Source organism: Anolis sagrei, chromosome 3, assembly GCF_037176765.1.
Source record: "Anolis sagrei isolate rAnoSag1 chromosome 3, rAnoSag1.mat, whole genome shotgun sequence".
Taxonomy (NCBI): Eukaryota; Metazoa; Chordata; class Lepidosauria; order Squamata; family Dactyloidae; genus Anolis; species Anolis sagrei.
In genome coordinates this window covers 94,603,712-94,628,549 of record NC_090023.1, presented here as the reverse complement: position 1 = coordinate 94,628,549, position 24,838 = coordinate 94,603,712, and the positions used below count along the sequence as shown (strand labels likewise).

General features: G+C 38.4%; 1 protein-coding gene across 10 annotated transcripts in view; it reads right to left on the bottom strand.

Moving 5' to 3' along the window:
- Positions 1–3,569: 3,569 nt before the first annotated feature.
- Positions 3,570–24,838, bottom strand: part of PNPLA4 (patatin like phospholipase domain containing 4) — a 29,287-nt gene continuing 8,018 nt past the window's right edge. For 8 of the 10 annotated variants that reach the window (XM_060769917.2, XM_067466810.1, XM_060769912.2 and 5 more), the window contains 6 exons: positions 15,286–15,470; positions 12,107–12,201; positions 11,787–11,922; positions 9,625–9,690; positions 6,043–6,195; positions 3,570–4,349 (listed from right to left, as the gene is read on the bottom strand). In XM_060769917.2, coding sequence (XP_060625900.2) covers positions 4,218–4,349; positions 6,043–6,195; positions 9,625–9,690; positions 11,787–11,922; positions 12,107–12,201; positions 15,286–15,470 — 767 coding nt within the window. In that variant the 3' untranslated portion in view covers positions 3,570–4,217. Of the gene's footprint in view, positions 4,350–6,042; positions 6,196–9,624; positions 9,691–11,786; positions 11,923–12,106; positions 12,202–15,285; positions 15,471–24,838 lie in introns of those variants that run through there. The other 2 variants (XM_060769919.2, XM_060769920.2) reach the window with 2 other exon arrangements.

The following is a 24,838-nucleotide window of genomic DNA, read 5'->3' as shown; positions in this document are numbered from 1 at the left end:
TGGAATCTCCTCTCTTGTAGTTTGAAGCCATTGTTCCATTGTGTCCTAGTCTCCAGGGAAGCAGAAAACAAGCTTGCTCCCTCGTTCCTGTGGCTTCCTCACATATTTATACATGGCTATCATGTCTCCTCTCAGTCTTCTCTTCTTCAGGCTAAAAATGCCCAGCTCTTTAAGCCGCTCCTCATACGGCTTGTTCTCCAGATCCCTGATCATTTTAGTTGCCCTCCTCTGGACACATTCCCTACTCACTCCTGTCAGGCAGTAAGACATAATGCAACAGGTGGTCATCAAGTTTTGCTTTGTTATTGTTGTTGTTGTTGTTATTATTATTATTATTATTATTATTATGAAACCCTTGAGTTGGAAGGAACTCCAATGGCCATCCAGCCCAACCCCACTCACTCCTGTCAGCAGGAAGACACAATGCAAGCCCTGCCAACAGATGGCTATCCAGTTCTGCTTGATAATGATGATGATTATGGAACCCATGAGTTGGAAGGGACCCCAATGGCCATCCAGTCCAACCCCACTCACTCTCCTTGATAGTGGAAACCCTAATTTTCTGGTTAATCTTATCACATGATTTTGTAATGCTGGCTTTCTCTTTTTGAATTATCTTTAATTCTTGTTGGATATCTCTGACATCTTTTTTGATTGTTGAGATTTCTTCTTTGATTTCGCTTATTAGTTTCCCTGTCTTCTCTTGGAATGTTTTTTGCAGACTTTCCTGCATTTTTTCTTGGTTATCCTGTATTTTCTGTAATTGTAACGTAAGGTCTTATAAAGATGGTTCCCCTTGTATGGAGAGTCTTCTTGTTAGTGTGGTTATTGTGTCCTATTTTGGGCACCGCAATTGAAGAGAGATATTGACAAGCTGGAATGTGTCCAGAGGAGGGCGACTAAAATGATCAGCGGTCTGTAGAACAAGCCCTATGAGGAGCGGCTTAAAGAGCTGGGCATGTATAGCCTGAAGAAGAGATGGCTGAGAGGAGATATGACAGCCATGTATAAATATGTGAGAGGAAGTCACAGGGAGGAGGGAGGAGGCTTCCTTTCTGCCTCCCTGGAGACTAGGATGCGGAACAATGGCTTCAAACTACAAGAGAGGAGATTCCATCTGAACATGAAGAAGAACTTCCTGACTGTGAGAGCTGTTCAGCAGTGGAACTCTCTGCCCCGGAGTGTGGTGGAGGCTCCTTCTTTGGAAGTTTTTAAACAGAGGCTGGATGGCCATCTGTCAGGGGTGCTTTGAATGCAATATTCCTGCTTCTTGGCAGAATGGGGTTGGACTGGATGGCCCACGAGGTCTCATCCAACTCCATGATTCTATGATTCTATGGTTGTGAGGTTTTTGTTCATTTTAGGAGTTGTAAATTTGTCCATATTAATGTGTCTGCCCACTAGCTTGCTTTTAACCTTAATTCTTTCTTCTGTAATTGTCCCAAGGATCCTCCTAGTAATTGCTCTTTCTTGATTAGGATGTAAAACCCTGAGGATTTTTCTTTTTGTATGTGATGGACCAGGGGAGTCTCATTAATTAAATTCCCCAGCTGATTTCCTTTATTGTCTTTTCTTCTCCTCACTCCCTCTCTCCTTTTTTTGGGCATCTGTCTATTCTTTTTACTCATTTTGTTATTTTTTCTTTATTTCTTGCTGTTTATTATTTTATTGTTCTTTTTATTATGTTTATTCTTCAATATCCCTCTCAGGCTCTAGACCCTTTCTCTTCTCCCTTCCTTCTTTCCTTTTTTCTCCTTTCTTCAATTCATCAGTTCTCTCCAGAGCTTATCTCTCCACCTCTTACTTCTGCCCTTACTGACCGTGCTTCTGCCTTTACTGCCTCCCTATTCTGTCTCCTTCCCTTCTTCCATATCCTTTTTGGCTTTGGACTGCCCTTCTTCCTCATTTCTTCACCTCCCTGCCTCCTCTGGAGTCGCGACTCCTCCCCTTTTGCCTGCGTTTGCCTGCTTCAGCTCCTTCCTGGTTCGGAGCTTCCCTTTTCTCTTAAAGGAGCCACAATAAGCACAGTACACACAGTAAGCCCAACTCCTTTTTTGCATTTGTATTCCTTCCGTGGTTTACTGCTTCTTTCTCTCCTGTCTCTCTTCATCTCTCTTTCCAGTAAGCACTATCTGTGCTTTACAGACCTTCTTGGATTGCTTTTTCTCTAGTTCTCTCCTCCTCGGTTCCTTTAAATTCCTTTAATTTTCGTCCCTTTCTGCTGCAAGCTCTCTTCTCTGTTTCCTTTCTCCTTCTTCTGCTGTGGTTTCTTATAATTCCCCCTGTTCTGCTTCTTTTTTTTTAAATGAAGGCGATTGGCTTAGCGAGGCTGTTCAAGCCTCGTTCTCTCCCTCCAGGAGCCTCTTCTGGGGGAATGCTCCACAGGCGGTTTTGCCGGTCTCCTTGAAGGAGATCCGCTATGAGGTTAGTTTCCCAGTTTGGGGAGTCCCTTTTTGAACTCTGTTCCTTTTGAGGGGAGGAAAGACTCCCCACATTGCCTCCCCCCCCCCTCCGGCTTCGATTCCCAGCACTCCTCCTCCTTGCCCCCTCCCTTCTCCTCAGGCAAGGGAACAACAAGAGTTACAACGGCGGCGAGGTGCTGCCTGGGATGCAAGGAAGGCAGATTCAATTGATGGAGTGGCAAATGGCGTTCCAACACACTGTTATGCTGGTATACCCGGCGTTTAAGACGACCCCCCCATTTTTGAGATGACTTTCTTGGCTTAGAAAGTCGTCCAGTACTCCGGTTTTTACGGTAATTTTATATACCTATATATTTGGGGACATGTAAACATTTATCAGGAAGAAAGGAGTTGTGAGTGGGAAAAGTGTAAGAAGCCATGTTCTAATCCAATCCCTAATCCCAATCTATATCCAACCGGTGGTCATTGATAATATCCAACCTCTATTTTAGAATCCTAGTAAAGCCAACAACATCTGAGGTAGCTTGATCCACTGCCAAACAGTTCTTACTGTCAGAAACATCTTTCTAATATTTTGTTGGATTTTCCTTTTTTATATTACAAATTTTTATATTACAAATTTTATATTACAAATTGTTGCATTATATTACATATTTTATATTACAAATTGTTGCATTGTCTATCTAACTTCCCATTAGATAATTAAAAGTGGCATTCAGTCTTCTCTACACTAAACATAACCAACTCCTTCAGCCATTTCCATATCTTTATCATTTTGATTGCCCTCTTTTGCATATGCTTCGGTGTGCACTAGAGGGGAGACCAGACCCAATAGAGTGGCACTGTTACTGTCCCATAGGCTTGAAACTGTAGTCTGCTGATGTTTACTTTGTGACGAATTAAAATCCATAGATCCTTGTTTACACATTCTCATCCTATGTGCATCTGATTTTTTCCAACATTGTTACATGGCTTTCCACTATATTGTATTCTTGATAGAAACTAGTCCACTGATATATCATAAGAAGAGGCTCATAGTATGTGGGGATGTCTATTTTTTTAAAAAAAAAACACACACACCTTTAACTGCCCTCCCCACCAGCAATGTATTTTACATGTGAGAAAATAAGACAGTACATATGCAAATGAAAATTTTAAAAGTTATGGAATTTATTTAAAGAACAAGATGTACTAATAGCAAAACACACATGCATAGCAATTAAAAGATATGCAATTAAGCTGTTTTGTTTCCCACAGCTTCTTTGTAATTAGAGTTCATGCTTGAGAGTACACCAGCAGGGGAGGGGGACGACGACAACTGGATTTAAAAATGAAAATGAATAAGTCAATTAATGGGCATGCCAACAGGATTAATTGTGAAAGAACACAAGTAACTCTCTGCTGACAGTTCATATTTTCTGTCTGTAATCTGAGCATAAATCTCAAATCGTACTAATATGAACAAATAAAATTTGTTGAATTATACTTGCATGCTGTATGGGAACAAAAACAATTGGAAAAAAAATCCCCTCCAAAACAAAGTCCAAAATCAATCCTTTTTAAAAAGCAGAATTGCTTACTACATTAAGTCCAATTCCGTTGCATTTGAACCTGTTTACCAATTCCATCCAACACACCTAAATATAAACACTTGTTTGACAGCGACAGATGCAAGTCCTATGGCATTCATTTTAGATAAACAGAAATCGTGACAGCAATCCCGTGGGCTCTGTGGAGCGTTTGTAGCTTTGCTTTGACAGCCATCAGACACTGTTAATTTTCGACTCACATAATCTATTCAAACCAGTTTTCCTTCAGTAAAAAATGTATGGCATCATCATATCCTTCCTGGTAGAGTGATTCCATTTTCTCCTGGCCTGGAGGAAACAGAGCCTGGTGAAGTCTTACAAAATTTGCAGTGGACAACTGTAAGTAAGAAACAAAGCAAGAAACAAAGCAGTCACTATAGCTTCTGTTGTGGGGTGGAGTAGCCTATGGCAACATTTTTTCTGCTGTGAACCCCACAATTTTCTGCCTAGTCTCATGAGATTAATGGAATCAATATTTGTCTCACTGGGTTCCTTTATGTCTTTTTATGTCTGAGATTACTGCAAAATAAATGGTTCCTCATCTCAGCTATATAAACTCTTCAAGGATAGATATTTTTCACAGAGTATGGCTTTTTCCCACATTGACAACACTTAACCACTTCATTTATTTCATTTGCATCCCACCCTTTCTTCCGGGTGCTAAGGGTAATTCTCCTGGCGTATCACCACTTTTGGTAATTTATCCTCAGAACAGTTCTATGAGGCATGGTTATACCAAGAGATAGAAACTAGGGCAGGATCACCCAGTTAACTTACTGGCTGTACCAGGCTCAGCTAGATCCTTATTACTGTGATTCTCATTTAAAACTTATCTATTACAGAATAGTATTTTCGTTTCCAGGTCAAAATCTATTTGTTTCTCAGGCATTTCAAACTGCTTGATTAAGTTAGTTGATATGAGTTATCTATTTTCTATATTTTCTGCTCTTTATTGCTACAGTTGATGCTGTTTTATAGTTTTTATTATTCATTACATCAGGGTTTTATTACATTTTGTAATAAGATAAAGGATGATATAAAATATTTTAAACATATTATAAATATGAGGCAGTTGAGTCAAATAAATGAGCCTGAGAACTGATATGATATTATCAACTGGCTGTATCAAGAAGAGGATTAAAGTAAAGTAATAGGGACACTCTATTCTGCTTTGGTCATACATCACCTGGAATACTATGTCCAGTTCTGGGCATCAGAGTTAAAAACAAGTTGAAACATATTCAAATAAGGATGACCAAGCCAAACAAAGGCCTTGCAATCCTAGTCTTATGAGGAACAGCTTAAGGAGCCGGGTATGTTCTGCTTGGAGAAGAGAAGATTGAAATGTAACATGATAGTGATCTTTAAATAGCCAAACAGATGCCATGGAGATGGTGAAGCAAGCTTGTTTCATGCTGGTCCAGAGACTCAAGAAAAACCAATGGGTCCATAATACAAGAAAAGAGATTCCATATAAACATTAGGAAGAACTTTTTTATACTATAAAAGCTGTCTACCAGGGGAATAAGCTTCCTCCAATGTGGTGGGCTTTCCATCTTTGGATGTCTGAAGAGGACTTTCCAGGGATACTTTAGTTGTGTATTCCCGCATGGCAGATTGGACTGAATGAACCTTGCGGTCTCTTCCAGCTCTACAATTCTGTGACAACACTGCTTTGTTCTCATCAACATGCTCTCAAATTTGATTTCTTTTTTATCTATTGTTTTAAATGTTGAACATGCTCAATCCCTGGATTATGTTTTTGTTTTGTTTTTTTTTAAAAAAAATCTTAAACTGAGAGAGGTTTGTTAAGCCTTAGGCTATGACTTTATCTTGGTGAATGAATTTATTTATACAAGCTTCACATCAGTAACCTGATAGCAAACTGGGCATAAAGTGAATCTACATGCATAGAAATATAGATAAGGAATTGTAATATTATCAGAACCAGGTTTAGCTCAAATACTTCCCCAAACAGGTAAGTATTATTCCAAAACTATGAGACACATCACTTTGATGGCACAACTGACCTTTAAGTCTTGTTTTGCAACTTTAGCATAGACATCCATCCGCCCTTTGTCTTGTGGACAGATATCTAGTCGTCCAGAAAAGGGAGAAACAGTCACAGTTCGGCCCATTGGCAGAATAGGGAGGCCATCGGTTAAACCACCATCAATCCATTTCTAATAGAAAATGAAATTTGAGTTAATTACATCCTGTCCATCTAACCTGATCCATTATTCTACATTTGAATATCTTTTCCAAATCTATTTTCGTATTACATATAGTCAGCAATTTATCCAAAATTTTCTGTTCCAAAACTTCCTTATCTTAATGGGATGCTAATTAAATACAATATTCTCGTACTTTTTCAAAATGCTTCTTTTGGAAATAACACCTTGCAAGTTTAATCCACTTATTTACTTATCTGCTTATGATATTTTACAGTCTAACAGTCTTCTCAGAAGCCTCATAAAACCTCCTGAATTTCCTGATGGTCAGATTTCCTTTTTTAATTCTCTCAATTATGCCCCTCAGGATTCATTACCCACAGAATGGTGCAAAATGTGTGTATGATTTATGGGAGTCTGTAAGATGGTCACAGAGGATTATGTGTTATTTTGCAGAAATTGCATGCTGAGGCTAATAAAACATAAGATTTGTTGAGATAGCTAACCTCCTGGGTGAACAAGAATTTAAAAACAGGACCAAATCAGGGGCTAAAGTTCAGAAGTAGTCCCATCTATATTGTGTTTATCTTGATCTTACATTTAAGGATCAATTAATATCGCGAACTGGGGCAATTTGTAAACAAGACAAGCAAATGTCCAGCTGCCAGGCATTTAATTTTCAATTAACCATTCCTGATAGCAGAATTTATTCCAAAGTAAAATGAAGCCAGAATAAAAACTCTCCAATGTCCCCTTTTTTGCTAAAAATTTGTGGCTTATCGACAGCTATGTTATCACAGGCATTTTCAGAATGGAGCAACAACAAAAAGGGACAGTCTTATAGATATAAACCTCCAAAGCTTCAGCTTGAGCCATTTTCATGTGCAAAGAATGACCTTGCATTAACTTGCTATTGCTGATTCAATGGGTTTACTCTTGCACAGACTAGCAATTCCATTTAGGTGTCAGCTGGGAAATGTTGCACACACACCATATTGCTGAATTGTAACTTCCAACACTTTTCACCATTCTGGTGCTTGCTTGGAGGTAAAATTTTAAAACAGGTCCAAATCAATTTAAAAACAGGTCCAAAACAGGTGATGGCATCTGTAGGTGCCATAATTACCACTTACAGCAAAAGTCTGTTTCTATAACACAAGCTATGAGGACATGGCTTGAGGCTGTTTAGAAGCCACTAGTAAAGCAGGGTGGCCTTTCTCTTCTGAGGTCAGGGACATTTCTACCCAAAATTCTCTTAAATGTGCAAATATTCAAATGAGGTAGAAGAAAAGAGCTACATATGCTAGGCCTGTCTTTAATATGCCAGTGCACATCCACTACTGTGCAATCCTGGCTATTTCCCTCTGTCATCAGAGTCATGTTCAAATAGAGTCCTGAACCCAAGCACAAAGTTACACAAATAGTTCTCTGCTTCATATCTTCTCAGCATATGGAGGTTGAGGACTGAGACACTGTGTGCCAACAGTAGACTGAAGAGCCAGTATGTGCATGGCCCCTTTCTCCAAGAAATCTTGAACCCTCATACCTCTCAGAAAATACTACAACAGGGATACATCAGCAGTCAGAAAAACAAGGAAAGGCCAAAGCCTTTGAAGACGCAATCTCTTGACACTCCTTATTAATGCTTCCTGAAGCAGCAATGGAAATGGTTCAGTCCTTAGGGAGGATGCTCTCCTTTTCGGAAACCTATGTTATCCCACGGCATCATATTCAAATGTACCTCTTCATAATTCAGATCCATATTATTTCTAGTAATTCACACATATATTACAGGCCAAAGAGATACTGTGAAATACTGCGCAGTTAAAATCCATTTAAAAGAAGCACATGAAGCATGAAGACTAAGCTTAATGGAATATACATCTACAAGCAAATTCAGGTATCTAAATCTATGTAACTGGGCTCGTTCGTTTTAGAGTGCTATGTGTTGCTTCATGAACCACACAAACGTATAATCAGATGGGTAAATGATTAAGTCTCTCTTACTCATCCTCTAAACCATCGCTCAGGAAGTAGTCCTGGAACTGCATATGTCTGCTACAATAGAAGTCCAGGTTAGAGGAAAGGCAGAAAGACACAGTTTTCTTGAGGCTATTGAGGCATCTCAACCATGGGAATCATAAAGCAACACAACTCCGCAACTAAAAGATACCCAGACAACCTTCTGAAAAGTGTTGGTGATCTCCAGTTCCTTTTTCGAGACAAAAGAGCACACGAGGTGAAGAAGAATCATACTTTCCATGCAAGCAATGCTTCAAAATCCCCTGCATTTTTAATGCTGGCATAGCAGAAAGGGAATTAGCAGACATAACCTTTCACCTCCACTGTACTAAAATGTAAAAAGTTGCTCTTACTGTAATTTTGTGCTTTATCAATGTTACATCTGTGGCTTGGTACAAATAATAAATATAAATAAAGGTTTTGTTGTTTGTTAGTAGTAAACAAGTCAAACCATTCTCATACACAAATTCAGCAAACAAAACAAAGAAACCAAAACTTTCATCTACTCCCACATCAGTAATACACAGATTCCACAAGACATTAACATAATAATGATGAATTCTACTATCAGACACCAATGGAGATCTAAAAGCAATGAAGGATTATCACAGTGGGTTATTGTGTTGATATTGCTATATTCCACAATGTAGTACTGTATTCCACTTTAACTGCAATGATGACATTTTGAGAAACTGCGGAGTCTGTAGTTTAGTGAGAACCAAGAGCTCTCTGGCTGCAAATTTTAAATGTCCCTCTGTGAATTGCAAGTCCCAGGATTCCACATGAAGTGGAATAGCAGTTTAAGTGAAATGTAGAGTTAAAACAGTGTAATGTGATAGGACCATAAGTTAACCCTTTCTACCATGCCACCTAAATCAATGGTGCCTTTAGGAATTATGTCTGGGAATTATGTAGACAGCAAAATGCCTTCGGGGAGAGGGAATACTGTGTCACTGTTGGGCAGACCCAGCACTTCATTTTGCCCCACAAAAATGCTCTCTTTTTTTTTGGGGGGGGGGGGGGGAGGAGGACTTTGAAATGTTCCATAACATTAAAGCAAATTTAGTGGGCAGCCTAAAAGCAGTACCCCCGCACCACCTCCCACTAATTAATCTGGAGTTACAAAATATTCCTTCTTGTCATTTCAAATGGCAGTATAGCCCTCTGGGATCTAGCCAAAATTCTTCAAAAAAGCCAACTTGTCTGCCCCTGCTTTAGATGATGTCAGGAAAACCAGCTGGAATACAACAGGAAGCAGTGTTTTTAAAGGTCACCTTGCTACAGAAGTTAAATGTAAGATGGAGTTATTAAAGAACACTAGCTTTTATTAGTGCTGATCTTCTTAATGGCGAGAATGATTTTAACAGTACCCACATAAATGTAGCATCCAAAATATAGAGGACGTTTAATCACACAGACCTGTCCTTTATAATCCACCGCATTGATTCCTGCATACAAAGGAATAAAACTGCTGGCTAGGAGGACCTGTAGGAAAGGGTAGAGAGGATGGACAATAAACATGTTTTAATATGCTAATAATTTCTGCTGGCTTTCATTACTTTTTACTAAAAGATACTTGTTGTGTAATAACTATTTTTTCCCATTCAATAATAACTATCTGTCAATTCATTTCAGGATCTGCTGCTTCACTGTGCCTAATGACGTAATATCATAAGTTACTGAACAGAATGCAAAATTGTGCTTTAATGTCACAACAGGAATATAAAACAAAGTTTGGGCTTCACAAAGACACCATGCCATTTCCTGTCCTCTTCTGGTACAGTCAAAGGATGGCAAACTGAAGCTTCAGCTCATATTTCAGATCAGCCACAGGCTAGAGTTACATGAAAAAATCTTAGAGGTGGCTAATTTTAACTACTTTTCCTAACAATTTCTTCCCATAGTACAACTGGGGACCTTGGATTGCTTCATTAAACCAGAGTTAGGTTTTGGGGTTTTTTTTCATGTTAGGAGTGACTAGAGAAACTGCAAGTCGCTTCTGGTGTGAGACATTGCCCAGGGGATGACTTGAGTTTTTGATGTTTTATCATCCTTGTGGGAGATTTCTCTCATGTCTCCACATGGGGAGTTGGAGCTGACAGAGAGAGCTCATCCACGCTCTCCCCTGATTCGAATCTCTGACCTGTAGGTCTTCAGTCCTGCCAGCACAAGGTTTTAACCCATTGTGCCATCGAGGGCTCGGGTTAGGTGAATTCAGATAATATGGGGAAGCAATTGAGCTCACCTATGTTCATTTTTGCAGTGCTAAATTATGCCCCATGTTCTGGCTACACATGGTGCCATCTACAAAAAGCAGACATTCAGGTAAGTCAAGCAGTGATATCACCAACAAATATTTTTTTTCTGGTTCTAGAGTAGTAAGACTTTTCTTTTTCAATTGCTTCCAAATTGAGAAAACGACATTTCATCTGAAATAAGCTCTCATAAGTGACCACTTATCTTGGCTGTTTTAAAAAAGCATTTTTACCCAACTCTACAGACAGAATGTATCCTAGAACAACTTATACAGGCTGTCAACAAATAAGATAATCCCCCTCTTAAGAAGTTTACAATTTAAAAGACACAAAACAAAAAGGTGGTAATAGGAGGAAGGCTTTCAAGTTGCTTGTTACTTTACATCTGGTCTAACTACATCTCTATACAACTTTGTGTCAGCCGAGATGCGGAGATATGTCACATGGACATAATGAAAAATGAGAAAAATCTTGGAAATTAACATTAATTAATGTTTTTATTTTACAAATCATATAATTCAAAAAATATAAATGAAAGGTTTTCATGAGATATGTTCTGTTTCCATAGATTTCATTATTATAATTTATTTATGTATCCATATCTCTTATAAGGGTTATAAGGGTTGGTTTAATCTTTAGTTTGCTAGCAAAACTGAATAACTGTGCCGCAAAATGATGTTTGTCTAAAAATCGGATCACCAACATGAAATATTTGGAAAGCTCTGATGCACAATATCTCATAATAATGGATCCTATCTATGTCAAAACATGTAAGCCAGTGGTTCTCAAGCTGTGGGTTCCCAGATGTTTTGGCCTTCAACTGTCCGAAATCCTAACAAGCTGGTAAACTGGCTGGGATTTCTGGGAGTTGTAGGCCAAACACCTAGGGACCCACAGGTTGAGAACCACTGATGTAAGCAGTCAAAGTGGTTTGCTTTATGGAAGTCTATTCCACACAGAAAAAGGGCCATGCTAGATTGGAATAATTATCTCTTGCAATGCTTCACTATATTTTACTTACAATATCAAGGTTAATGCTACATTGTGCATGGCATGCAAAGGTACACACTCACAGAGACAAAGGTACACACTCAAGAGGGAATTATTATTTTTAAAGGAATGAATAAGGCCCAGTTGCAAAAGTTTTCAAAAATATCAGGTCAGGCAGTTGTTATTTCAAACAAGTCAGCAGTCCTTCTTGAAGCACTGAAGTGAATAAAACGAAGAGTTCTCAGACCACACTTAATAAAAAAAAAACCCTAAATGCTCCAACCCTGGAGACAGTCATGCATTTTCATTTATAGAAGTGATATGCAGCTCTCCTACCTTAACAAGATCCTCCCTGGAGGCAAAATTTGAAAGCAAATGGTTCTTTCCATTTTTAGCACTAGTGACTGATACAAAGAGGCGATTTTCTGCTATCTCATGAGCATTAGGAGGGAGAATCGAATCAATGCAGCCCCTACAGAAAAATAGAATAATAAACATTAGTCAGCTTCAATAATTAAAGACCATCTAAATAATTTAGGTAGAAGAGAATATGCCGTTTCCCTTGTAAGTCATTACAAGAAGCCATCCAAACAAGACTATCCTCAGAACCATTTGTTAAGGGTGCTTACATAAGCCAAATTTGAGAATATACTTACCTAAGTTTTCCCATGAGATCAAAGCCTGGTGTGAGGGCTCCCAGATACAGTTTCCTAGTATCTTCTGCAAATTCATAGGTAATTTTTGTACATTCCTGAAAAATGCCCCACCTGGTTTTATAGAGTTATGTATAAAAAGACACATATACAGTTCTTATAAAGAAGTTAAATAGGTCAAAGTAATACTTAATTATGTAAAAGCATACTGACAAAGAAAAAACAATTAATACACTTCCCCTCCCTATATGGTGTCAGTTGCATGTGCACAAACATTTCCTATTTCCCATTATGTATACCAATTCTCATCACCAATGTGCATTATGTGTCACATGACTAAGACAAAAAATCAGATATCCCTGCCAAAGGCATGAAGTATAAACACAGCAAGAGACAGTCTCTCTCATGAAGCTCAGTGAAAAGCTAGAGCTAGTACATTACTGCCATTATGAAACAATAGATACAAATACCTCAACTAAGGCAAAGCTAATGAAAGAAAAAAATCTCACATTAACTACACTGAGATATTGTGATAACTCAGGTATTGTTATTATAGAGCTGGAAAAGATTCTGCTTCTCTGGATGTTTTTGAACTGGTATTCCCATCAAGCTTTGCCACGGTGTTGAATGGCATATGGTAGTTAGTCATGATCTATAGGGCCAAGGTTTCTATACTCCAGGTTCATAGACTCCCCCCCCTCCCCCCAGCCAGGTTTGGTTCAAAGGGTGAGGTACATTTAATCAATAATCAAAGAAAAGCTTCCAAGATTCTCATAATAGCTCTAGCATCGTAAATTATGGTTTCTCAAAATGTTCAAATGTACCTACTCCACGAAAAATATTTCTGAACCTCTGGCCAAGGTACAGGCACGAGCAGAAAGGTGAGTACAAATGGTCAGTCATTTAAAAATAATCCTATTGAATCTAATTTTAAACCTGATCAGATGAGATTAATGGAACAGATGTATATTTGTAGATTTAACAAAGAGTCACTATTTTTATTTTAACCAAAGTCTGTGAAATTCCCGAAATTCTCGCCAGCCAAGAGGCAGAAGTTGACAAGGAAACGATTCTCAGATTCTTCTCAAGCAAATTACATCCTTGAATACATATAAAGAATCATGAAGATTTAAATCACAGAAAACTGTGGGTGGCAATATTCAGTTATTTTAATGCCACAGACAAGCAGTTGTAATTTACTACGACAAATGCTCGTTAAAATGCAAAATCAGCTTAAACAGTTGCAACAAACACATGGGCAGTGCCCAAAACTGTGGAAATTTAAGAGAAAAAAAATATTTAAACAATGATTCTCACTAGTGACTGGCAAAAGCTCCTGAGAAGTCATGACTAAGGCAAATATGGAACTATGGTCGTGTAGTTTTTAGAGCAAACAGCAAATTATACAATTTTGTTGGGTTTTAGTAATAACCAGAAGTAATATTGGATTGATAGGAGGCAGGGAAATCAAAGCCATTGTATTAGAATCACTTAGTTTTAAAACTGTTAGCATTCAATACTCTGCAGCTCATTAGGTTGAGATAGACGTACTTACTATTTTTAGTTTTTTAATGCTTCTAATTAGTAAAATTATAGAAAACATGTTTCATTCCCAAAACCAATTACTGCAGTTTTTGCTAGAGCGAACTGTTAGCGTGAACCTACTTTCTGTCAGATTCAGATTTCTGTTGGGGAGAGGATTATGGTGGATTTATATTGCGAACGCACATCTATGATAAGGATATTTAAAAATTGAGATGTGTATCTAATTGTACCTTTGTGCATGGATTTGGACATCTGGATGCCCAGCCATAATTTCTTGCAATGTTTTAAATCTAGAGACTACACAATCAGGAGCTAATGATGTACTGCAGATGCAGTAGGAATGAATGCATATTTTCCAAAGTGAAGAGGAATTACTGGTCTCATTATCTCTCTTAAGAGGAGCTGGTGGAGAGCAGGGTTCAAGTGGGCAATTGGTGCTGGCTCCTTTTGTTGATGGTTTTCCATCAGAGAGGGCTTGCCTCAGTCACTCTGCAGCACCAGCTGTTACCATTACAGTACAGGAAAACACTGCAGCTCAATTTTATTCAAATAAGGCTGTGGTCTTACTGTTCCTAAAAGACACTCCGGGGTTGTAAATGCAAATATTCACCATCCATCATTCAATGGTTAGATCTTACTATAAGATATTACACATGCATAAATCTGTATTTTACTACCTCTGTCATTTCTAAGTAAATGCATTTTTGGACACATGGCCAGGTTGCATTAACATAAATGCTGGCCCAAATTCCTAAGCTTCACATTTCTCCCTGCTCTTCCTTTCCCCTTTCTCATATTTTTTGTTTCTTTCTTCACTTTATATTTGTAAAATGCAAACCTCCCTCCCCCCTTCCAAAATTGTCAAACATATTTATTAGCCATTTCTGCTTCTAAACCTCGTGCTATTTTGATATTTTCTCATTTCCAAATTATGGCAACTACAAGATGGGTTTCTTAGCAAGATTTGTTCAGCAGCAGTCTGACACTGCTCTCCTCTGAAGCTGAAACAGTGTGATTTGCTCAAGGTCATAATCTCCATGACAGAATGGAGATTTTAACCCCAGTCTCCCGGCATCCTAGGAAACCCTCAAACCATGCTGACTCTCAGATTAAGGAAAGTAAAATGCAATATTATTTATTGTTCCTATTTCATATCAACAGAATGTGCTCATGCTTGCTTTTGCCAATTACACTAGCTGTAACTGTGAGCCTATTTTGCTTTTGCCGTAAAGTACGTTTTTATAGAAAATATTTTAGGACTAGAATGATAGAAGTTTTATAGCCCCTGCCTCAAGTTCATCTTTTTAACCACACGATAAATCCTCACATGATAAACACTTCTAAGTGTGTACTATAAAATAATCGAATCGGAATTATATAAGTAATAGCCCTCAAATATAAAAACCTTTCATCAACTTTCCCATATAAGTGTACAATGTAGCAGATACACAAAGGATTTGCAGGCTGAAAAAAAAATACTTTCCAGGAATCACTACCATATATTTTCTTTAAGACTAAACATACTAGCAGTAGCCTATAGCTGCTTTGTAGCATAATTCAGATCCTGAATTTTTTTTAGTTCAGTTGATATCCTAAATTAGTAGACTATCAAGACTGCATGTTCCTTTTCTATTTACCTCTATATTTTCTGGCACTGTTAAAAGAACAGTAGCAACCAAAGATCCAGAAGAAGCTCCGGCAAAGGCCTTGACAACCTTCAGTAACTTCTTACCATGTCTGCAAAGAGCAGATGCTGCCCCCAGGTGGTATATCCCCAGAAACCCACAGGCTGCAAAGGACAAGTTGATATGTTTCATTTTGGCTGCGGAAAGAAAAATAACATTTTTATTTTCCACAAACTCTTCACTCTGATCTTTAACGTGAAGCTTAGAATCAGCAGGTGATGCTGCATTGTTAAAAGCTAAAATAATTGGATATATGTATATGTAATAGGCAACTTTGATGTGTAGGTCAGAGGTTCTTTGAAATCCAAATGAACACAATATAACATGTTAATTTTTCTGAGTTGAATTCCATCTTACACAAACATGCTGTCGATGTGAATTTTAATCATTTGCAAAAATAAATTACGACGAATTCTGAACTTTCTATTCCAGCAGGCAACTTGTAAGAATAATCAACACTTTCTGTGATTTCTCAGAGCTTCTCAGGGCTTTTAAAAAACAGCTATTATGTCTAAAATGCATACAGTTCTGAACTACTACTATGTTTACAACTAGTCATCTATTCCATTAAACATGGATTTAAATATCAACCAATGGCTTGAAATTAGGCAACATCTGAAAATGCCATTAAAGTGTATACACTCAAGAGCTGTCCAGAACTCTTCATCACTGAAAACAGTGGAACTTCCTTCTAAATCAGGGGTAGAAATTGTATGGCTTTTGCTGAGCTAAAACACCCACTATTACTCAGCACTGGCTATGGTGGCTGGGGCTAGTGGGAGCTGCAGTATTCTGTTCTTGATATGGGTGATGTTCCAGGCTTTCCCAAAACTTTGAGTGCAGCTATACTATAGAATTAATGCAGTTTAATATCCCTTTAACTGCCATGGTTCAGGGCCATGGGAATCATGGGAGTTGATGCACTACACTGTGGCAGGGAAGGATAAAAACCTTGTAAAACTACAACTCTCATTACTCTACAACCCTGAGCCATGGCAGTTAAAAGTAGGGTCAAACTGCCTTAATTCTACAGTGTAGATGCATCATTTGTTTGGTGGCAAACACGTATATGTGTTACTGTTATAAGGTAAAATATATTAGTGGCAAAAAAAGGTAAAGATCAATTTTAGCAGGAAAGCATTCTAGCCCTTCTGTTGACTACGTCAAGCATCTCTTCCCAGCCAATGGTAGATTATGATCCCAAATCAACTAATTCTACTCAGATTATTCCTGCCCAGCAATTCATTTTCCCAGAGCTGGTTAAATGGGGACCCTGGGATAAGATGCACCACCCCCCCCCCCCGCCCACATACACATAGCAAGGTTTATAAAAATAGACACCTAAGGGATAATAATGCATAAGCAAAGAAAGAAAATCAAAACCTGCAAGCATAATTCATCTCCCTCTCCACAGCTATTGCAACCAGGTTAGTAACAAAGGAAAATGTAGTCCCAATCCCAGTCTTAATATCTTTTCCTAGTCTTGAACTCCAAGCTAATGTATCAGACAAGTTAACTCTTTCTGATACAAATTAACCCTTTCTATACTACTGGACTACTACCTAAAAGACGGCTTTATACATGGACTTCACCAGATGGTCAGCACCGAAATCAGATTGACTACATCCTATGCAGCCAAAGGTGGTGGACATCCATCCAGTCGGTGAAAACAAGACCTGGGGCTGACTGTAGCTCAGATCACGAACTTCTTATTGCCCAATTTAGAATAAAACTAAAGAGATCAGGGAAAATACACAGACCAGTTAGATATGATCTCACTAACATTCCTAGCGAATATACAGTGGAAGTGAAGAACAGATTTGAAGGACTAGATTTAGTAAACAGAGTCCCAGAAGAACTATGGACAGAAGTCCGAGACATTGTTCAGGAGACGGCAACAAAGTACATTCCAAAGAAAAAGAAAACCAAGAAGGCAAAATGGTTGTCTGATGAGACACTGGAAGTAGCCCAAGAAAGGAGGAAAGCAAAAGGAAACAGGGATAAGGGGAGATATGCCCAGTTAAATGCGCAATTCCAGAGGTTAGCCAGAAGAGATAAGGAACTATTTTTAAATAAGCAATGCATGGAAGTGGAAGAAGACAACAGAATAGGAAGGACAAGAGACCTCTTCCAGAAAATTAGAAACATTGGAGGTAAATTTCAGGCAAAAATTGGTATGATAAGAAACAAAGATGGCAGGGACCTAACAGAAGCTGAAGAGATCAAGAGAAGGTGGCGAGACTATACAGAAGATCTGTATAGGAAGGATAATAATATCGAGGATAGTTTTGACGGTGTGGTGAATGAATTAGAACCAGACATCCTGAGGAGTGAGGTTGAATGGGCCTTAAGAAGCATTGCTAACAACAAGGCAGCAGGAGACGACGGGATCCCAGCTGAACTTTTAAAATCTTAAAAGATGATGCTGTCAAGGTGATGCATGCCATTTGCCAGCAAATATGGAAAACACAGGAATGGCCATCAGACTGGAAAAAATCAACTTATATCCCCATACCAAAAAAGGGAAATGCGAAAGACTGCTCAAACTTCCGTACAGTGGCCCTTATTTCTCATGCCAGTAAGGTAATGCTCAAGATCCTGCAAGGAAGACTCCAGCAATACATGGAGCGAGAGTTGCCAGATGTTCAAGCTGGGTTTAGAAAAGGCAGAGGAACGAGAGACCAGATTGCCAACATCCGCTGGATAATGGAGAAATGCAGGGAGTTTCAGAAAAACATCTACTTCTGCTTCATTGACTATTCTAAAGCCTTTGACTGTGTGGATCATAATAAATTGTGGCAAGTTCTTGGTGAGATGGGCATCCCAAGCCACCTTGTCTCTCTCCTGAGGAATCTGTATAAGGACCAAGTAGCAACAGTCAGAACTGACCACGGAACAACAGACTGGTTCAAGATTGGGAAAGGCGTACGGCAAGGCTGCATCCTCTCACCCAACCTTTTTAACTTGTATGCAGAACACATCATGCGATGTGCGGGGCTGGATGAATGCAAAGCTGGGGTGAAAATTGCTGGAAGAAACATTAACAACCTCAGATATGCAGATGACACCACTCTGATGGCCGAAAGCGAGGAGGAGCTGAGGAGCCTTCTAATCAAGGTGAAAGAAGAAAGCGCAAAAGCCGGGTTGCAGCTAAATGTCAAAAAAACCAAGATTATGGCAACAAGAATGATAGACAACTGGAAAATAGAGGGAGAAACCGTGGAGGCCGTGACAGACTTTGTATTTCTAGGTGCAAAGATTACTGCAGATGCAGACTGTAGCCAGGAAATCAGAAGACGCTTACTTCTTGGGAGGAGAGCAATGTCCAGTCTCGATAAAATAGTAAAGAGTAGAGACATCAGACTGGCAACAAAGATCCGCCTAGTCAAAGCCATGGTATTCCCTGTAGTAACCTACGGATGTGAGAGCTGGACCTTAGGGAAGGCTGAGCGAAGGAAGATCGATGCTTTTGAGCTGTGGTGTTGGAGGAAAGTGCTGAGAGTGCCTTGGACTGCGAGAAGATCCAACCAGTCCATCCTCCAGGAAATAAAGCCCGGCTGCTCACTGGAGGGAAAGATACTAGAGACAAAGTTGAAGTACTTTGGCCACATCATGAGGAGACAGGAAAACCTAGAGAAGACAATTATGCTGGGGAAAGTGGAAGGCAAAAGGAAGAGGGGCCGACCAAGGGCAAGATGGATGGATGGCATCCTTGAAGTGACTGGACTGACCTTGAGGGAGCTGAGGGTGGTAACGGCCGACAGGGAACTCTGGCGTGGGCTGGTCCATGAGGTCACGAAGAGTCGGAGACGACTGAACGAATGAACAACAAATACTACTGGACAGAGCTTAATATTTAAGCGTACGCTAACAAGGACTTTAAAATAGTGGCAGAGTCTCAAATCATAGCAAACAGTAATCAGAGAAAGAGTAAGTAAACACATTCATAGGACTGGTTTGAAAGTCTTTTCAGAAACATTTTACTTTCAAAACAGTAAAATGAATGCTAATGACTACAAATCACCATTGTGGAGAAAATAATATTTAACATTTTATATTCATGGTATCAGAGCGGAGGGAGATGTACAAGTCATAGCCTGCTTGGATCAAGAAAAACAAAGTGGAACTCAGTTTTGAGCAGCTGCTAGAAGTGATCCCTACACTATATCTCCTCACTCTCCTAGTAATATTTCTTGAGACAAAATCCATGATGACACTTTAATGTAGCTTCTCACTGCTTGCAAGAAATGCTGGTACAGAATAGTGGTAGTGGGGAAGCTTGTCAAGTCATGTTTTTCGTATTTGTAATATGACAACTCTCCAATGAGTAGTCTGAAAGTAAAAACAAGTAAAATGCCCCAAAATGTTAGAACAAAACTATTATAGACCTCCATTCAGGTTGAATAGCTGTATAATTGTTTAATGATCTATGTTTTCATGAATAAAATCGCATGGATTACAAACTCTGGTGGTGACACTATGACTCCGCATCTGTGCGGGATACGTTCCCAGACTTTATGTGGACATGTGAAATCACAGATGATCGTGAACCTTATTGAAATGAAAGGTTTTTGGCACAAGACTATCATGGAGGCACACTGAGGGACCTAGACAGGACATATTTTGTCAGACATGGATAAATGAAAGCATGGAAACTGATTCTGCAAATACAGGGAATTGTATTATAGTCTTAATTTTTTACATGTCTTTTGCTATAACTCATATGACTTCAATTTATGAGCGTGCATGAGCACAATGTAGCAGCATACAAAAGATATGTAAATCTAATTAAGTATATCTTTATATTTCCTGTAGCTAAGCCTACTGCTTGCATTACCAAAATCCACTAGAATAATAAGCTTTTTAAAAAATATATCATCTTCTTTGTGTAATCCACTTATTTCACTGTCTCCTCTTGTATGCTTTTTTCAACTTCAAAATTAATATAAAATAAATGCAGACACTAAGCATTTTGGTTTGCACTGTATTTTCAAGATGAACTGTCCAGTCATAACAATAGTAAATTAGCAGATATTCAGAACACTCAATTTGAGCACATCTCTCTAAACAGCAGTAAAAACAAATGGTAATATTGATCCTTATACTGGAACACAATTTTGCAAACACAGAGAGCATTCAGGACTATCTCAAGTAAATAATTAATTAATGAGCCAACAATAAAATCCACCAGAAATTTTAAGAGCTAAGTGATAGACAAAACTTTTGTATACAGCATGGCAAGAGTTTGTACACAAGCCTGAAACAGATAAGCATTAATAATTTATCAGATATTTCCTGTTTAGAACCATGGACACAGCAAGCTCCCTAAATTGAAATTCCCCAAAACAGGAGTGTGAATGAAAGCTTCACTTTGGTCTGGCTTCCTGAGTCAAGTCTTGCCTTAGAACTTTTGGAGGTATATCTCTTGGAAAGGTCTTCCTTTGACACACCTTAGGGCAAGTGAGGACGCTGGGGTGAGACTCCTGCCTTAGCTAGACTTCACTTGAAGCTGCTCTCCCTATGGGTCCATCACATGACATGTATACCATCTTCTGTCCACTAGTCAACAGTGGCTATGGTAAGGTGTTTTTTTCTCAGCTGACAAAACGAAACTAAACAAGTACAAGAAAAAAATAACAGTCTTTTCCTGGCTTAAATATTAATTCTGCTGAAAGTCTGCCTTAAATAATTTTACCAAGTCATTCTTACACAAATCCATGAAAAAAAAAATCAAAGCATCAGATAACAGCCATTACATTGTTATAATTATCTGTAGCTTTAAACTCTTTTTACAGAGTGCAAACTTAACACCAGTACATGTGTTTGGGGCTGAAAACAGCTCTCTTGGAATTATAATTTATAAGTTAAGACGCATCTTTTTTTGAGAAAGAAGAGACAGACTGCAGACCAAATTAACCATGTAACAAGCAAGTGAGGCAATATACACGAGAAGTAATTGAAGAATGTGAATATTTTATGAAGTCGTGGTGGAAGGAAATGAAAGAAGACAAAAAATGAAATGAAAGAAGCATCAAAGAGGTCTAGCTGAAAAAAGAAAGTAGGAAAAATACTACAGGGAGGGGAAAACTAAAACTTCACATGTTCTATGTGCAGATAATAGCCTATTGTGCAATAAAAAGATAAAACACAGTAGTATGCTGGCAAATTAAGTAATCAGAAACTAATTACAGACAATATTTTAATACTAGCAATTGCCCTATGAACAAGGTTCCGTTCACATGCTATATTTTTTAAGGTACAGTGCTGCCTTGGAGTTGATTATCATCCCTTGGCAACTATTGCAGCCGTGACTGAAGATGCTCCTATTTCTGTTTTCATAATAAAATGCCACAATAAATGTTCAAAATGATTGCAACGAACCACAATAATGGGTCAAAATTAAGGTAACATTTCAATACAGAAAAATATGTACCTCTACAACAAATCTCCCTTCAAAAAAAAACAAAACCCGAAAAAGCGAAATAAGAATATTTAAAATTGGGAGAGTTTTCATATAATCCAACACATTCCAACATTTAAAGACTGCCTCTGCTTGTCAGTCAGTATGCTCTTTCCTAATAAGGTCACATAGCCTTTTTGTATTTGGTAAATGAAAGTTAAATGTATTCTGGCTAAAATAATCCTGAAGGTAAACAGCAACAAAATTGCATCCAAAACTGCATCCTAGGAATGTGCCAAGATGGATTTATTGCAAAATTTATCTGAGTGTGAATATACAATGTAGAATGAATGCAGTTTGACACCACTTTGACTGCCACTGCTCAATGGAAATTAAAAGAGATGAATAATGAGAGTAAAAATTGTGCGCCAGCAGATTAATATTATTTATTGTGGAATTTTCATTAAAAGAATTCTTTAACACCCAAAATTATATAGATCTTTTCATTAGGAATCCAAACCAATGAACTTAAAAGTGTTAGAAATGACAACCTTCTTCAAGCCTCCACTAGTAATGTGTTTATCTATTATACTGTTGCTTACTGCTTTCTGTATGTATGTTCTGATATGCAGCTTCCTTTACTCTATGGTTCCGGGGAAGTTATAAAAGGGGCTGCAGATCACATGATCACTACAGACAGATGAGAGATGACTACAGACAGACTACTTTAGACCACAGATCACACACTTGCTTGCTGTTTTGCTGTATGGCACAGAACATTATCTCAAATCTGAAACTGGACTGATAAGTTTTATACCTGTGTATGCTGAACATATGAAGGTTGTGAGTAAACCAAATATATTGTTTTTATCAAAGTCTACTGAATTTTTGTCTCTTGAATTCATGATATAAAGCAAATTGTTTTATGGGAGAGTATATATATAGGGAGGGGGGAACTGAAAAACACCTCTGAAGCACTGCTCTTTTTATGCAATGGCAAAATCTGTTCTTCTTAACAGATCAGAGACAACAGGTTATTCAGTCTAACAAATGAAACCATTGTTGTTGTTGTTTATTCATTCAGTCGCTTCCGACTCTTCGTGACCTCATGGAACAGCCCACGCCAGAGCTCTCTGTCGGCCGTCACCACCCCCAGCTCCTTCAGAATCAAGCCAGTCACTTCAAGGATACAATCCATCCATCTTGCCCTTGTTCGGTCCTTCTTCCTTTTTCCTTCCATTTTCCCCAGCATCATTGTCTTCTCTAAGCTTTCCTGTCTTCTCATTCTGTGGCCAAAGTACTTCATCTTTACCTCTAATATCCTTTCCTCCAATGAGCAGTCGGGCTTTATTTCCTGAAGTATGGATTAGTTGGATCTTTTCACGGTCCAAGGCACTCTCGAAATTTTCCTCTAACACTACAGTTCAAAAGAAGCTAGCTTCCTTCGCTCAGCCTTCCTTATGGTCCAGCTCTCACATCTGTAGGTTACTATGGGGAATACCACTACTTTAACTATAGGGATCTTCATTGCCAGTATGATGTCTCTACTCTTCACTATTTTATCGAGATTGGACATTGCTCTCCTCCCAAGAAGTAAGCGTCTTCTGATTTCCTGGCAGCAGCCTGCGTCTGTGGTAATCTTTGCATCTAGAAATACAAAGTCTGTCACTGCTTCCACGTTTTCTCCCTCTATTTGCCCGTTATCAATCAGTATGGTTGCCAGAATCTTGTTTTTTTTTATGTTTAACTGCAACCCAGCTTTTGCACTTTTTTCTTTCACCTTGGTTAGAAGGCTCCTCAGCTCCTCCTCACTTTTGGCCATCGAAGTAGTAACATCCGCATACCTAAGGTTGTTAATGTTTCAGCAATTTTAACTCCAGCCTTGGATTCATCGAGCCCTGCACATCGCATTATGTGTTCTGCATACAAGTTGAATAGGTTGGGAGAGAGTATACAACTCTGCGGTACGCCTTTCCCAATCTTGAACCAGTCTGTTGTTCCATGGTTAGTTCTTACAGTTGCTACTTGGTCATTAACCATTGCCTTGCATAGTTATATTTGGTTATATACCACAAGAGAAGATTATACTCTAAAGGGTTTTTGGCTCTTTTCTGAAAGGTCGTGCTTTTCTAAAAAGTTATGATATTCTAAAGGTGTTTTTCCAAAAGGTTATAAATGTCATTTTCCAAAATAAAGAAAATAATGTCAAGGTCAAGGATCATTTGACTGCAATTAATGACAGATAATCCTGTGCTAACTAATTATGGTTTCTTAATTTCCTTAGAAAAAAATCTTTCCTAAGTAATTTTCCTCTGATGCTAATGATAGCCATCTATCCTTAGTATAGATTAAGAAATATTCAAATATTTACGCTTAACTCCAGTGCCACTAAATGTAGAACAATATTTCACATGTCAATCAAAATTAGAAAAATATAAAATATTGGGGTTTTTTTTCCAGCTTTTATTTTAAAAGTAGGGGGAAAACCCAGCCTCCCTCACAACCTGTCTCTAATTCGCAAATGGAGAATTATAATATAATAACTAAATCCTTACTAATTTGTTGGAAGGAGTAAAAAACAAAAAATCAGTGCACAGAGACACTAACAATGCCTGCTCTTGTTACTGTTGAAATAGATTCACTAAGTATCATATTCCTTTCCAGCAATGGGGCAAATGCCCAAGGTTTCCAAATTATTTCTAGGTTGCAAGGAACATGAAGGAAATCGTAAAAAGTTGCTAAAGGACACGCAAGCAATGTTCCTTTGAAGCTCTGAATTTCCACTCCAGTGGTGCAGAAAAACATAAGCCCTTATAAACCTATTAAGCATGCTTTCCTGGACTGTACTATACTTTGAAGAATGCCTAAAAACACAAGTCAATTACATTACCATACAAAACTAAGCATGATCAGAAGATTCAGAGGCTACCCAATACTACCCAGGAGGTAAACTGAGCCAGCTTAACTTCTTCTGAAAGAAACAACCAAATACTATAGTGGTTGAATACAATACCAAATAGAGGTTGGTAAATCAGACATTAATCAAATGTAGTGGGAATAATTAGGCTGGATTTCTGCACACATTTATCTGGAGAGAATTAAAGC